Source organism: Sceloporus undulatus, chromosome 1 (assembly GCF_019175285.1).
Source record: "Sceloporus undulatus isolate JIND9_A2432 ecotype Alabama chromosome 1, SceUnd_v1.1, whole genome shotgun sequence".
Classification (NCBI taxonomy): domain Eukaryota; kingdom Metazoa; phylum Chordata; class Lepidosauria; order Squamata; family Phrynosomatidae; genus Sceloporus; species Sceloporus undulatus.
In genome coordinates, this window is record NC_056522.1 from 362,353,969 (window position 1) to 362,370,615 (window position 16,647).

At 39.7% G+C, this 16,647-nt stretch overlaps 1 protein-coding gene across 2 annotated transcripts in view; it reads left to right on the top strand.

Moving 5' to 3' along the window:
- Positions 1–16,647, top strand: part of RCOR1 (REST corepressor 1) — a 157,178-nt gene that overhangs the window by 107,977 nt on the left and 32,554 nt on the right. For both annotated transcript variants that reach the window (XM_042445729.1, XM_042445730.1), the window contains exon 6: positions 3,482–3,600. In XM_042445729.1, the coding sequence (XP_042301663.1) occupies positions 3,482–3,600 (119 nt within the window). The remainder of the gene's footprint in view (positions 1–3,481; positions 3,601–16,647) is intronic.

Here is a 16,647-nt window from a genome sequence, read left to right on the forward strand (position 1 = left end):
ATCAGAAAGCGTATTGGTAGTAAGTGTAGTTATGATGCCAAATCAGTGTAGTGCAATTAGCATTTCCCCTTCAACCATCAAGCTGGAAAATCTAACTCTAAACATGATAAAGTTTGGTTAGTGCTAACTTATACACTAAGAGCAAAGCTGTTCGTGGAAGTAAATATTCACCGTAAATTACTGATTTTGGAGTCCTATACCAAATATCCTCAAGGCACCAGATGCCATATAATCTTGGTAGGTAAGCAGGGTAAGCTCTGGTTGGTACTTGTTTGGGAGACCACCAGTGAACACCAGGAGCTGTAGGCTATATTTAGAGTATTGGAGAATTGGTAAAACCATCTCTGAGTATTGCTTATCTTAAAAAACCCTATGGAATTTATGGGGCAGCCATAAGTTGACAGTGACTAGAAGAGCCAAGGAAAAAAAACTGGGAGGTGATGCCCTAAACTAAAACAAGCAGATGAATAGACAAAAAGTTTAGGGGGGATGAACATGAAACCCTCAACAAATTTATTAAGAAAATGTGTTGCACTCCAATGCTGTAAGGTAATTTTTTAAAAAAAGGTATACAAAGTAAAGGTTATATATCCTTAGTACAAAACGGCTTGTTCTGGCCTGTAAGCCACGCCCTAACAAACTCAAAGGAAAAAGCAGTCAGTACTGGGCTGGGAAACTGCAAATCCCATGAAAACATGTACAGTACACAAAATCCAATTCCTTTGTGCCTCTCAAAATGGAATGAAAGGATGACATAGTATGTCCACTTAGTAAGAGAGTGAACAATAGATACCAAATGAAGAGGGATAACACAGTGTGCCCATAACAATTAAAGATATACAAAACAGAGACCAAACGCGTTTCGACTGGAGCGTCTTCCTCAGTGGTCAATTAAAACTAATATAACAGCCTTGTAAGTAACTCATGTGGTATATGGGGCATCCTGTCGCTATAGATAAGTTGTTGGTCCTTGTAGACCATATATCAAGCCTAGGACTGGGATGTCCCACATATAATAGCAAGCCCTCAAGGCTTTAATTGTTATGGGCACACTGTGTTATCCCTCTTCATTGGTATCTATTGTGCACTCTCTTACTAAGTGGACATCTATGTCATCTTTTCTATTCCATTTTGAGAGGCACAAAGGAATTGGTATTTTGTGTACTTTACATGTTTTCATGGGATTTGCAGTTTCCCACCCAGTACTGACTGGTCTTTTTAGCCTTGAGTTTGTTAGGGCATGGCTTACAGGCCAAAACAAGCCTGTTTGTACTAAGGTATTATATACCTTTTACTTTGTATACCTTTTTTAAAAAAAATTACCTTTACAGCATTTGAGTGCAACACATTTTCTTAATAAATTTGTTGAATGTTTCATGTTCATCCCCCCTAAACTTTTTGTCTATTCATCTGACTAGAAGAGCCAGCCAGCCAGCCAGCCAACCAGTCAGTACTTAAACTGTAATAGAAGGTCTTCAAGTAAAGTACTCTAAACTATGGGGAGGATTGTCTGAACTGTGCCCCTAGATAAACAATTCTGTAGTTGATAGTGTCTTTGCTTTACATTTGCAGACCCTTGACTACTAAATCTATACACATCTCAGCCAGCAAAGATGATCAGTCAGCATGTGCAGTTAGACCAAGAAGGAGGATTCACATCTCTGTGTGAACTCTATTGATCGGCAACAAATAGCAAAAAGGAGCAAAACATTACAAGGATGTACATATGGCTTGTAAGATTTTCAGAAAGAAATGCTTTTCCTAGTTTTACTTCCAAGTTTATTCTTTTGGCATTTAGAAGGCAAAGATGAGAATGGCTGTATCTTCTGCCTAAGTCATATCCAGCCACTTATACAATAACATCAATGGATATGATGCTTTACATAAAGAATAACATAAGGAGCAAAGACACATGTTCCTTCCCAGATGATCCAAATTTCAGCTGTGAGAAGAGACTAAAGGGACAAAAAGGGGCAGACATGTTGGAGAATAGGCGACTTTGCAGTGTTTCTCCTGTAGGAGCAATAGATGCCCAATAAAGTAAGAGGAAAAACTTGAAAGAAACTATCCAACGTGCTGACCCTCTCTCAGGGATAGGATTAAATATATATGATACCTTCTTTAAAGATCTGAAACCTGGAGCTCATTCATCAGCCCTCTGATATCACACGCACCAGCCAGTTCTGATAGGGATGGGCCTAAAAGGTTTATTTATTTGTATTTACTCCTATCTACATTTTTTCAGAACAAGCCCATGTGGTTTTGCCAGCCGATCATAAAACAAAATAAAATTGTAGCTATAAAATCAGTTAAACATTAATCATAAATGAAGCTGGTGACCAGGTTTCTCCTTACAACTGAAGATGTGGGAGAAAATCACAAATGTTCTATTCTTATTCGAAAAATCACATCACATACATGGGATCAGGATGGACTGGAAATTCAGCAGATAGGCCAAGGGAAGAGAGGTAGCTGCTCATTCCATATTATATTTACATATTTTGCGAATATGTTAATGAGGATGTTGTTTTCATGGTCAATAAGAAATGAAGAATTTGGCCTCCTAAAGTAATATGCAAAATTTAGATACATTGCTGTTTTTAAGCACATTTTTAAACAAGCAAATTGAAAGGCAGCTCCTTAATTGCAAATGGTAAATGAGCTTGTTTAGAAACAAAAGCAGAACGACTGATAATGTAATTATTGTTTAAGTGAGAGTACACATGGCTAGCTTAAGTAATGTTGGTAGGAGGAATAAGAACATGCAAACTTGAAATATAAAGTGTGGCATTTAAAATGTGAGCTGCCTGAGTGGCCATGACCTCTTTTGAATGCAAAGCAATAAAACGGAAAGCAACCATTTGAAATGTTATCAACCAGTTCAGACATGTTACTTTTCAATGTTGGCATCTATTTTATGTGACTTAATAGACTTCAACATTTGTAGATCTGGAATTTCGCTTTAGTTCTACCATCCATTTGGGGGCTACTGATAGATATATCTCTGTCTGTCTGTCTGTACATTTTATGTATACTATGTATAGTAGTAGTAATGTTGCTATTGCAACATATATTGATTGAGTCAGGCTGCAACCAGCTGGGGGTTCCAATCCTACCAAAAGACAAGTTGTTAGTATGAAAACAGAACCATTTCTAAAATTGCACCCAAAGTACCAAATAGCACTAATTGCTGGAATGGCACCCAAATGTTGATCTGCCAGGCACTGGTGCTTTGCATTTTGCTGTTGCCAACTCAGGCATAAAAGTGCCAATTTGTTCCCCAGTAATCCTAGAATCATGTCTCAGCCGGATCACTCCTTTGACAGTCACACTGTGCTCTGTTCTTAATCCAGTATGATGATAGTGAAATTGTATTCTCAGAGCATCTTGGGTTTTTTTGCTTGACACACTATTTAATTTGAGTCTGACATGTATGTAAATTGGGGTGACTTCAGCAATCCCTATATTCTGTGTTCCTCAGCTTCCTGACAAATCGATAGCAAGCTTGGTGAAATTCTATTACTCATGGAAAAAGTCAAGAACCAAAACAAGTGTCATGGATCGTCATGCTCGCAAGCAGAAAAGAGAAAGGGAGGAAAGGTAAGTTGCCAAGATCAAGCTTGATGGATCTGGAGGAAATAAGGGTGTCTCAGTTTGTATACAAAGTAGTTTTCTGTGTCACAGTGTGGACAATTACATGGTATTTGAACAAAACATTTGAAATCATAGAACTGTGCAAGAAAATGTTAAGTGGAAATGTTCAGTATGGATTCTGTATGAGACACATTGCACAAACTAGGAAATAGGCTTGTGGTGCTATAAAGACTTGACAGCTTTATCTTGACATAAAGTTTTGTGGGTTCCTCTGATGCAGTGGAATCTAGTCCATGAAAACATATGCCACAGTACAGGGGTGGGAATACTCTTTTGGCCCCAGGAGCTTAATTCCTGTTTGGAAGAGTTATGGTGGTGGTCTGTGCTAAGGGCACAGTGGTCTGAGCTAAGGGAACAGGCATGTGCTGAAGCAACTACTTCTATTCAGGAGACAATAATAATGTTTTAAATAATATTTTTATTTATTGCCCATTGCTTTGGGAGCCCATACGGCTGATGGGTGATAAACAAATCCTTGCAAAACCCAGAATAATAACTTTTGTGCCAGCACATGTGCTGTAGTCCCATTTGTCACCTTTCCTACTTGCAAAGCACAGCTCAGTTCTGTGTAAGGTATCAAAGGTTCATTTCCTTTGAATGTCATTTTATTTCAGAAATTGGAATAAAGTGGGGACTGGCTGCTCCCTCATCCCTGTCACCAGTTCATTGTATCTTTAAGATGCTACATGCCTCTCTATTGCTTCTACAGACTACACAAACTTTCCAGGACACATTTTGAAAGCCAAGATTTTCAAACGATGACATTTCAGAAATGAATGCCATCTCATTGCCTTTGCGCTTATGTTTCCTTGTTCTTCGGAGTCCTCCCCCCCCCCCCGCTATACCTTGTAGCTTGCTCCCATCCTGAGCCATAGGAGAAAAGTGTGATTATTATACTACTGTGTGTGTCTGTTGGTCTAAGATTCTGACTTTTATGCAGCAGTTATGTTTATTGTAAGAATAATATTTCACCCAGGGAGCACGTAAACTAGGGTGGGTAACTGTTGTAGGTTGGAGGGGCTCTTTTAACCTCCCATGAGCCTTTTGAAGATCCCTCCCCACATCCCACCTATGCTTTAAAAGAAAACAAAACAAAAAAACCTTTAGATCATTTGTTCCTAAAAAAAGTCCCCAACCCTTCCTAAGGGCCATGCTGTCTAACTTTAAAACAGCATTAAAGACCAGTCTCTTCTGGCAGGCTTATCCAGATGATTTTTGTTTTGTGAATTTTAAACGATGACTTTTAAATGTGGATTGTTTTAATATGTGTACATCTTATTTTCTTTTCAAATTAAATTTATTTATGTTTCATCTGATGTCTTTTAAACTGACATCATGTATTTGTTAATTGTTGTTGTTCCCCACTTCAATCCATTGGGAGAGGTGGATAAGAAGAAATAATAATAATAATAATAATAATAGACAATTGCACCAGATTTTCCAGACTCCTTAAACTATTCTGGGCCCAGGAGAGGCCATTTTCAATCAGCAAATAAGACGGGAATGAAAAAAGCCCCTTTTGGGCTTATAGCAGCCAGGAGAGTGGAGGACTAAAAACATGGCAGTGCAGTTTTTGAAGTTCTGGTGGCTTCAAAAACACAATTTGGGAAGCTACTCACAGGATATGCTTCTCTCATCCAGAGGTAAACTGTGAAGTCAGGTTTGTCTTCTCAGGTATCAGAAACAAAGTTCAGGGCTCTTAGGCCTATGTACGCATATCTTTTATGATTGCACACAAGTGTTTGTAACCTAATAGGAAGCTACTAAGAAAGTTTTCAGGCTTTAAATAATTTCCTAATTCCCTAATTGTGATCATTCATAGGAGCTCTGCAGAGGATGGCAAACCTCTTTGAATGAATTAGGCTCATGGGCTGGAGGTTTCCTTGCCTAATTCATGGTGTGTTCTTATATCTTAGGACTAGATCAACAGATAGTAGTCTAAACTGATTATATATGATCCAATATAGTCCATTCTTGAAAAAAATAGGGTTTAAATGTGTATTCATTTTGGTACTAAATCTTCCAAAATGTTTGCCTTATAAATTCTCTGTCCAGATTCATTGGTCCAAGATCCTAGTAGATACTGGGCATGTCTTTGAGATTGATGGCAGGCATTGGCAAAATTATGTACTGGTCTGCTGGCAGGCGTGGCCCAATATGCTTATAGGAAAATGCAGCTTTCTTGTTAATTCCTTGTTGTGAAATTGGATTTTCTGGCAAATGGGATCTTTGCTTTGGGCTTTTCCTTTTCCTTCTCTATTTTACCATGCATTCTGTGCTGGAGGTGTGCTCTACATTAAGAGGAGGATGTCGTTGTGTATTGTTACTTCCAGAACTAAGGGACTGGTAAAAGCTGTTAGTGTGTTCTAATGATCATATGTTGTTTTAATAAGCTGAAATCGAATAAGCCTTTGGGCAATGCCCACATCCTCTTCTTAACTCCTATTGCAACATACCTCAGTGAAATGCAGAAGTCTCTCACTAGCTATAGCTTTCTGTTTTACCCAAACCAGGACACTATGCTTACAAGCTTTGGAAGAAACCATCCTCTAGGAGAACAATGGCTTTGATTTGCTTTGAACCTGTTTAACCATAGTTTCCGCATTTGGATGAAATGGGCAATTCAAGGCCTTGCCCCTCGTGCGTAATGAGTGCGTCAAAATGGCGGCGCCCTATACAAATGGGCGCTGCCATTTTGACATCGCAGACGCACAGCGTCCGGATGTTGTGCACTGGAAGTGGCACCGCAAGTGCGCGCCTTGCGCCTTGCGGTGCCTCTTCCGGGGCTCAGGAAGAAGCGCCATTTTGGCGCTTCTTGCTCTGCGAGGGAGCCGTGCGGTTTGGCTGCTGCGGCTCCCTCGCAGAGCAACTGGCAGCGGCGCGAGACTGCCCCTTCTGGGCGGTCTGTAACGCGCCATAGTTAATTGAAGACTTTAGTATTTCTCTGGTGCGTGTGATGAAGGGTAAAAAGAATGTACCAGGTAGTCAAGCTTTTTTGTTTCTCAATTTATTAAGACAAGATCCAGACAGAGTCGTTACATTTTTAAAGGCCCTGTGTTTTATTAGAAGCACAGGCAGAAAGTCTCATTCATACCAGTTTTTGAAGGTAAGATATGATTGTCTGAAGGTGGTCTGTATCTTTCACGCTGCTTATTTTTGCATCCAAATATCACATTATAATTGCTGAGGTTAAATTTTGTTGGGGGGCAGCCAGTAAAAAAGTCCAGATTGAGCCATTTACACTGGATGAGGGTTTTTGTAATAGAGATCATTCACTTGATTCAGTGTTATTACATGGATGTGTGTCCAAAGGTTTGGAGGGGTCCTTAGTAGAAATCAGTTTAATCAACCTTCCCTGTACTTTTTGGTTCTGCTTTCTTTTTCCTGCTCGTTCAGTGGCACCAGCATGGTGACAGGATCTTAACCTGATTTACATGAGATTTCTCTATAGGTTCCTGGGAAAGCTCTATGAAAATGTGCCTGAGTCTAGATTTTCATTAATTCAGTGTTCTTGCAGTGCAGGAATATTGATTCAAAATAGTCAGAGAGCCTGTTGCTATGGAGATGATGATTCCAGTTGTACAGTTTGGTGAAGGGGCCAAGCTGGCACACATATGTTTTGCATTCATAAACTACATTGCACTGCAGGTTTTAGACTGCGCTTGGTGTGGTAATTGCAAGCCACCTTGAATAAACTTTGGAAAGGCAGATTCAGAATGTTTGGAATAAATCTGTGAGATAAGCTTGTAAGCAAAAACAAAACCAAACAAAAAGAAGAACAAACAAAAATGTTTCTGGTTTTATTTCTAGTTAGCCAGATTGTATGCTTAAAAAAAAAAAAATCAGCCATGAAGCCATTTTCTCTGAAAAGACATAAAGAAACCAACATATTTGCCCTTTAGGGTTGCAGCTTTCAGTGTATGCTTGCAATCTGGAGAGAAGACTTGTATAATATTGGCAGTTGCAGTGCTTTCTCTAAGGCTAATTACTAGTGATTGAATCGGTGCTTGCTTTCATCAGCTCAGATATCTTGAAACAGCCTTCCTCAGCCTGGGACCCTTCAGATGTGCTGAATGATGATAATGATGAAACTCATTTGTATCTTCCTTTCTCCCAGTGATAGGATCCAAAGCGGCTAACCACATATTGAAAACAATACAAGAGCATTAAAGATATAAATATGAATTTTTAAAAGCATCTGGACAATTAAGGGAGTTAAAACATTAAAATACATTAAAAGACTGTTCACTGTATTAACCTTAAAAGCAGGACCACACAGCATTAACAGGCTAATCCCAGTGAGGAGGAAAAACCTGATGGCACAGAAATGTTTTGACCTGCTGTCAGAAAGAAAAGCAAGGATGGGCCCATCCTGGCCTCTCTAGGGAGGGAGTTCCAAAGTCTGGGAATGGTCACTGGGAAGGCCCTCTCCTTTGTTCCCAGCAAATGAGCCTGTGAAGATGTGGAACAGAGAGTAATGCTTCTCCAGACATTCCTCAAGACCTAATGGTCTCATAAAAGGAAATATGGTCCTTCAAATAACCTGGACTCAAGCTGTATAGGGTTTTATAGGTAAAAACCAACACTTTTGCATTGTGTCTGGAAACGGACTTGCAGCCAGTAGAGCAGTTGTAACAAGTGAGGCCCCTTGGCTCTGTTGCTGGTGGCGGAGCTGCTGAACTCTGAAGGAGGCTTCGGGTTTTGGCTGCCACCGCCACCACTCTGCCACTGCCCGCAAGGGAGCCGTGGCAAGGCCTCCTTGTTTGGGGCCTAGCTGCGGCTCCCTCGCAGGCAGTGGTGGGCTGGTGGCGGCGGCGGCGGCGGCCAAAACCCGGGAAATTTCAGAATCCAGGACGGGACCTTCCCAAACACCCAAAATCCAGGAAAGTCCCATCCAAAAGCTGGAAATGCCAACCCTGTCTCCAATGCTTTTTAACATTTACATGAAGCCACTAGGAGAGATCTCCTGGAGGCACGGGAGATGTTAGCAATATACTGATGACACCCAAATATATTTCTCCATGCCTTCCAAAAGATAGCATGTCTCCTCTGAATGAATGCCTGGAGGAGGTAATGGGCTGGATGAGGAAAAACAAATTGAAACTGAATCCAGGCAAAGCAGAGGTGCTTGCCATCAAGGGTCCTAATCTGGGAATGGAGGTGTGTCAACCAGTTCAGGATGGGGTTACACTCCCCCTGAAGGACTGTGTTTGCAGTTTGGGAGTGCTCCTGGATCAATTTTTCCAAATGTCAGCCCAGGTAGATGTGACGGTCAGGAGTCCTTACTATCAGTTTTGGCTGATATGTCAACTATGCCCCTTCCTAGATCTGGAAGACCTAAAGATAGTGGTGCACATGCTGGTAACCAAGGCTGGACTTCTGCAATGTGCTTTACATTGGGCTACCTTTGTGCCAGTTTGGAAACTTCAGTTGGTTCAAAATATGACAGCCAGATTGGTTACAGGAACATCCAGGAGTGAACATATCACATCCATACTCAAGTCACTCCATTGGCTGCCAGTTAGTTTCCGGGCAAAGTGTTGGTTTTGACCTTTAAAGCCTTACATGGTTTGGGCTTCTCCCGTACCTTCTCCCGTACAATCCTCCCTGAATGCTGAGGTCCTGTGGGGGGCAGTTGCTGCAGCCTGCAAGAACCTGACTGGCAGCCATCATCCAGAGGACCTGCTCATTGGCCGCCCCAAGACTGTGGAATGACCAGCCGCATGAGATCCACCAGCTAAATCAGCTGTTGGAATATAAAACACATTTGAATACCTATCTCTTCTGGCAGGCCTATCCAGACAGTTTTTAATCATGAATTTTAGATATGAATTTTATATTTAAATATTGTCCTATGTATTGTAATAAAAATATAGTGTAGAGATGCAGCTTAATATGGGTATTTTATGTAATGATTGTGTTTTAACTATATTGTAACCCACCTTGAGCCATGAGGAGTGGTGGGTAATAATAATACTAATACTACTAATAATAATAATATTGTGGATGGGCAAGGTTGTTTTCTGCTACTCCAGAGAACAGGATACAGAGCAATGGATTCAAACAACAGGAAAAGAGATTCCACTTAAACATTAGGAAGAACTTCTTGACAGTAAGAGCTGTTCAACAGTGGAACACACTTCCACAGAGTGTGGTGAAGTCTCCTTCTTTGGAGGTATTTAAACAGAGGCTGGATGGCCTTCTGTCAGGGGTGCTTTGAGACTATTCCTGCATGGCAGGGGGTTTGGATTGGATGGCCCTTGTGGTCACACTTGGCAGGAAAAGCAGGATATAAATGTAATTGATATAATAATATGTTTAATCATTTTGACTAGCGTGTCAAAATTTCATACAGACACCTGCATCTTTGTGTGTGATGATTCCTACAGACATACATACAGTTTGTACAAACATACATACAGCAGGTGGTAAAATACACTATCAAGCATGTCACTTTAGATATGGCCACATGCTGTTCTCTGAACTAAAATGCTTTCTATACCAAAAGAAACGTTCTGTATGGAGTCTTTAGTACAGATACACACATATACTGTGTAATTGCATGTTTGCAAAGCAGCATATTAGTAAAGGTTGCCTCACCAATTACTACACATGTAATTAAAGTTGTTTTTGCTGGTTTTGAAATACCAAAAAAGTTTTTAAAATCTGAAGTAAACAAATGCAAATTCTGAACTTCCTGGAAGGAATTTTAAAAGAGCTTTGGAGAAAATAACAGTTCATATACCATACATACTCATCTATAAGTCTAAAATTTTATGCCCCAAAATTGGCCCCCAAATTCTAGGTTGACTTATTTACAGTTCAGTATGGTAATGTGATAGCAGCTCTTTCAGATTTCCCCATGCAGTTTCTTTCTGTCCTGAGCCAAGCAGATAGAGTCCTTGGTGTTTGATTGACTGCTGTTTGTATAACAGTCCCTCTCCCTCTCCTACCCAGTGCTTCTCTGGGGAGTGAAGGTTGAAACACTGAAGCTTTGTATTGACTGCTGCTTCCCTTTTGCCGCTCGCATACACACACTGAAGGAGCCTCCCAAGTTTTACATGATCATGTCAAAATCCATAATTTTGGCCCCCAAACTTGCCCTCAACTTATACATGAGGTCAACTTATAGTCGAGTCTATACAGTGATACTGACTTCTGCTACTGTATTTTTTTTTTATAAAAAAAAGTTCATGGGTTTCATGTGTTGCTGAGAAACTTACACATGTTTTAAAAGTCAGCAGAATAAAATCCTCACCATTGTGTGCTGCTTATGTAGCACAAGCCATTTCTGTAGAACTGTAATATAATAATTAAGGCAAAGATAGGTACTTAATAATGTAAAGATTTTAATAAAAGTATTAAAAGTTAAGAACTTCAGTTAAAACTAGAGATCCACTTTGCTCAGAACCTGATGTATCTGATGATTCACATCTGACAAGCACGTCTTTGAGGGGACACAAGTACAATCAGCTCTTCTAATTCAACTGAGACTGTCTCTGGAAATAGAAACTGCAATTCTGATTAATAGCCAGTGATAGATACACCCTCTCTTCTTGTGTGTCCTTTCTTCATGGCATTGGGTTTTTGAGATTATATTGTTGAGTATAATTATGCAGCATGTACTAGTTGAGGCTCTGTATAAATAATAAGTATTATTTTGCATTAATAATGTCCTTTGGAAAGAAGGTAGAGGGAATCCTTATCAAGTTTGTCAGTAATACAGAACTGAGAGGGGTAGCTGAAACAGGAACAAAAATCAAAGGGACCTTGATAAATAAGAAAATTGGGCAGAACTAATAGAATGAAATCCAACAAAGACAAATGTAGAATTCTACGTTTAGGCAACTAAAACCAAATGCATAGATATAGGATGGGGATACGACCTTAGGATTATTGTTGAAAATTCAGTTGAACATGACCCAGCATTGTTGTGATGCAGCAAAGAAGGCAAATAATATTTTGCCTGCATTAATATAATCATAATTTCCAAGTCAAGGGAAATACAGTGGGAGTTTGGTATCCATGGGGGATCTGTTTTGGATCCCCCCCTCGTGGATACCAAAATCTGTGGAACCTCAATCCTGTGTTGTCCCCAATGGCAGCATGGCCATGTGCATGTGCCGCTACTGGGGAAAACGGGGTCTGCTCGTAATGGCAACACGGTCATGTGCACACGCCGCCATTAGGGACAATGGAGTCTTGCCATCTGCAGATGCTTAAATACATGTGGTTTGGCAGCTGCAGCTTCCCTCTGGAGGAAAGTAGGCCGCCCTTTTTGGGTGATATGTCCCAGGCCATAGTCTCACTATGTTCTGCGTAGGTCAGGCTATTCCTGAGTACTACATTCACTTATGGGTGCCTCATTTTAAGAAGAGTATAGAAAAGTTGGAGCAAAAGCTCAAAAAATATCTTAAATCCTCTACTTCGAACAACAATGTCTTGTTGGAGACAATGGAATCAAGTGTTTGCACCTTGCCCCTCCTCTATCAGATCTTTCCTTCTACACCCGCTTTTCAAAGATCCGGATAAATTTAGACAGTATGGTTCATGGGAAAACAAAGATATATATAAAATTGAGATCTGTTTAATCAGAGCAAACTCAAAACTAAAGAGGAATTTACCTCTAGCACCATTAGAACTTTCCTGGCTACAATTACACCAAATCTCCCCTTTTTTGGCACAGTTTCTTCATAAAGGAGAAACACCATGTTCCCTCACATTATTTGAGAACATGTGCATACCAAAAGACCCAACACTCAAGGGTCAGTCAGCGACAATTTACAGATGAATGATTGAGGAGGTCTATGGTAGACGTATTAATTACAGGGTGGGTTGGGAGATGGAATTGAAAAGGAAATTCCTGAATCAGAGTGGTAGAAAATATGAAGTTCACCCCCCCCCCAATCCAGATTAGTCTTCATAAAGGGAAACATTTTTAAAATAACACACAGATGGTATCTCGCTCGTGTGCAATTAGCTAGGACCACAAAACCCACTTCACCCAAGTGTTGGAGAGGGTGCAGCACTAAGGGGACCTATATACATATGTGGTTAGAATGCCCCCAAATAAATAAGTTCTGGTCTGATTTGGGAGACATCATCTCTAATATAACAAAACAAAGGGTGATTTTTTTGCCCAGGTCTCTTACTTCTCTCACTATTCCTTGGAGAAAACACAATGCTGAAACACAAAGCTTTCATCATCTTCCTTATAGCAGTAGCTAGACTGGAAATTGTTAAGAACTGGAAAACAGGTGATTTTTAATAGAAAATTGGTCAAGGAAAACCTGGGAAATATGGTTGATGGAGAAACTCACAGACAATATAAGAAAGTCAAAGGGACAAATTGGAAAAATATCATTTACTGAAAAATGGTTCATAGAGTACAGCAATAATAATTTGTGTCAGATACAACCTCCACCACACCATCAAGCTTTCTGGAAAGACATTCTACATGCAGACTCAACTGTGCCAGGACCTGATTAATGTTAGAACCTCATTAACTCTGTGCACCTTTTAAAATTTCCTCAGTACCCTTCTTCTATATTATCACATCTATGTTGTTATTGATTTGTTATTTCATTATTAATAACTGTTAAGATGGTCATTGCTGTTTTTAAATGTTGACATTTTATATAATCTCTGAATTTGTAATACAATAAAATTTGACCAAAAAAAATGTGAAAAAAGAAAAAAAGTTGGAGCGGGCTCAGAGAAGGGTGATAAGGATGATAGGATGGATAATAAGACATAAAGGGAACAAAATGAGGAAAGATTGAGGGAGTCGGCTGTGTTCAGCCTGGTAAAGAGAAGACTCAGGTGTAAGCTGACTGCATTCTTTTAAATTATCTAAAGGGCTGTCACAGAGAAGAGGGTATAGCTTTGTTGTCCCAGAGGTTAGGACCAAGTCTAATGGTTTTAAGTTACAGAACAGTAAATTTTGAATGAAAATTAGAAGGATCCTTTTGACGGTAAGAGCAATTTGGCAGTTGTTTAGAGTGAAGCTGTGGTCTCTTTCTCTAGATTGCTTCAATGAGAGGTTGGACACTACCTTCTGGGGATGCTGTATCTGGAGTTCCTGTACTGAGTAGGGAGTTGGACTTGATGACCTATGGAACTCCATCTAACTCTGTGGAGATTATCACATGGGGGAAAGGACATCCTTGTCCCACGATTGCATGAAGGATTTTCATATGACGTCACACTTATGCGGTCATTATCCTGACACTGAAGTGCAATTGACTCTGATCACGTGAAAGACATTCTGACGATGTTGTGCTGATCCCATCACCTGTCAGTGAGGTGGAATTGTCCCATCATTTCTCTTCATTTTTCATTAATGGAATAACCTGTCAATGTTAGTGGCAGGACAATTCCACTTGGCTGACAGGATAATCACCAGATAAGCACGATGTGTGTGATATTCTTTTGCGTGATCGCGATAAGGACAGGACAAGGGCAAAAGAGTGATCCATTTTGCTCTCTTCCCATCCCATTCCCCATCTGATAATCTGTGATTCTGTAAAAAACATTTGCATTTGGAAGTGGAGTTTGGACCAGAAAGGGTGAATTTTAAGCCCTCTGGATGTTATTTGATTGCAACTCTTATTATCCATCATCATTGGCTATGCTGGGTAGACAAGATGAAGAATACCACCAGGAGAGGCACATATTCCCCACACCTCATTTAAACCCATAGGACACCGCTGGCTAATTTTTCACATTCTGTTCATCTAAACTGTCCACATAGCTTAGTATTTTTTATTTTATTGAAACATTTATATCTCACCCTATAACCGTGAAGATCAAGCAGCATAGAATAAAATCAGTTCAGAACACTAAATAACAATAACAATTTTAGAAGGCCAAAAATATACTAAATCATTTATAGCAATAGCATTTACATTTCTGTACCACTTCATAGTGAACTCAGCACTCTCTAAGCGATTTACAATCTGTAAGTGAATTACCCATCAAGCTGGGTACTGAGTCAACCTCGAGCCCTTTGGGATCCAACCCACAACATTGTGGCTGCAGTACCGACATTTAACCACTGCACCACTAGGGCTCAAAACTAGACAATTCAAAACCATTTAAAACAAATCAAAAATAATGATGACTATAGCACATGTGCTAATTGGGAAAATAATTCAGCCCTGAAGGCTTTAATAAAAATCCATGGTCATTGTGTGGAGGAGTATTCCATAGCTGGAATGCCAATGCAGAGAAGGTACTGAGAGAGAGGATCTTTACTGCCACTTGTTTCCAAATTCTATACCTGAAAAGATACAAAGGACTAAACCAGGGACTTCTACACACAGACCATATGCTCTGCCACTGAGCTGTGATTCCTTCCTACCTTTTTAGTAGGTTGTCCTTGGACTAGATAGGCTTTCCTGTTTTTGTTTCCAGCTGAACCTCCTTCAGCTTCAACCTCTTCCCTTTCTTCCCCAACTTGAATTCCCAGTTATCTCTGTATTTTCATTGCAGTGGCTGTTGCTTCCAGTTCTAATGTTGGTGTTGCACATATAGTGTTGGTGTTACACATTGACAGAAGATCTACAAGGTTAAGCATGCTGGCTTTCTCCATAGATGAGCCTCATGGAGGCCATCTATTTCAAGGCACATTGTGCTCTAATACTAGCAAATTTCATCCCTGGGAAGAAGAATCTGACCAGAACAAAGTTCCTAAAAAGTTCATGAGTAGGGCATGATGATTATTAAGCTGATATCTTATTCCTGCCACCATTATTAAGAGTTAAAGCCTGAATATGGAGGTTGCATCTCCCATGGAACATTTGCCTGCATAGCTGGTATTGGAGTCAGGGATAATGATTTATTCTAAAATACTTAGATAATATTTAAAAATACTCTATTTTGTATTAATAAGAGTTTGTTTGGAAACTGTCATTAACTGACGACATACTTGAGTGGGCTGCGTTAAAAATCTAAAGGGATAAAATACCTTGACATCCTTATTAATGGCTGCTTGTTCCATCAAACACAACATTATTCCAGTTTGATGTCTAGTATTTATTATTTTGCTATTGACAGAATTCATTTTTTCTCAGCCAGGAATTAAAACCTCACACATGTACAGATTGTTGAGCATATGTTTGCCTTGTGCCTGGCAGAGATAATCTGTCACCTGTGGTTCCTTCCTTTTCCAAGAATAAAGTAAAATGGAATAATTATTGTAAATACATTGGAGAATCTATGTGGAAGTCATTTGGCCTGCAGTAATGTACCGTCTTACATGCAAGTAAACCCCACTGAACTCAGTAGAATTTACCTCTCTCTAATCATGGACAGATTGTGTGGTCCCTCATTTTGTTCCATCTTGGTAATTTGGTTTTTCTTGGGATTTGCAACTCTTTTTATATATTTGCTTCTAAATGTCTTTTCAAAGAGTCACCTAGTCTTATTGTAAGTCACCTTGAGCACTCTTGAGCAGATGGCCAGATAAACCATACTTGAAATAGCTAAACACTTGTACCTTCAATGACTTCTGATGACCCTAAAACAAACCTATCATGGGGTTTCCTTTGCAATACTTACTAAGTGTGTGTGTGTGTGTGTGTGTTCCTCTGAGGCTGAGAGAGAGTGACTTGCCCAAGGTCACCCAGTGGGTTTCTAGGGCTGAACAAGAGATTCAGGCCCTGGTCTTAAATAATGCATGTTTTAAAAATGCCAGGATAGTTCGGGAGTTATCTTTAGAAGGGCCCGGTGTATTTTTGAGTAAAATGCATGAGGCATACACTTTTTCAAAAAAACAAATAAGCTTTTGTTATTCTTCCAAAGATGTAGGTTGTAATAGTTTAGAAATACTTTTTTAAAATGCTGGATCTACTTTGGGAGCTCCTTACTAGCTATTGTGATATGAAATGTTACAACAGGAAGTTAACAAGTCCCTTGAAATGTAGGTTACATTGTTTTATGGTTCCATGATCTTGAATAAGAAATCAACATAACATTCATCTTTTCAAGCTT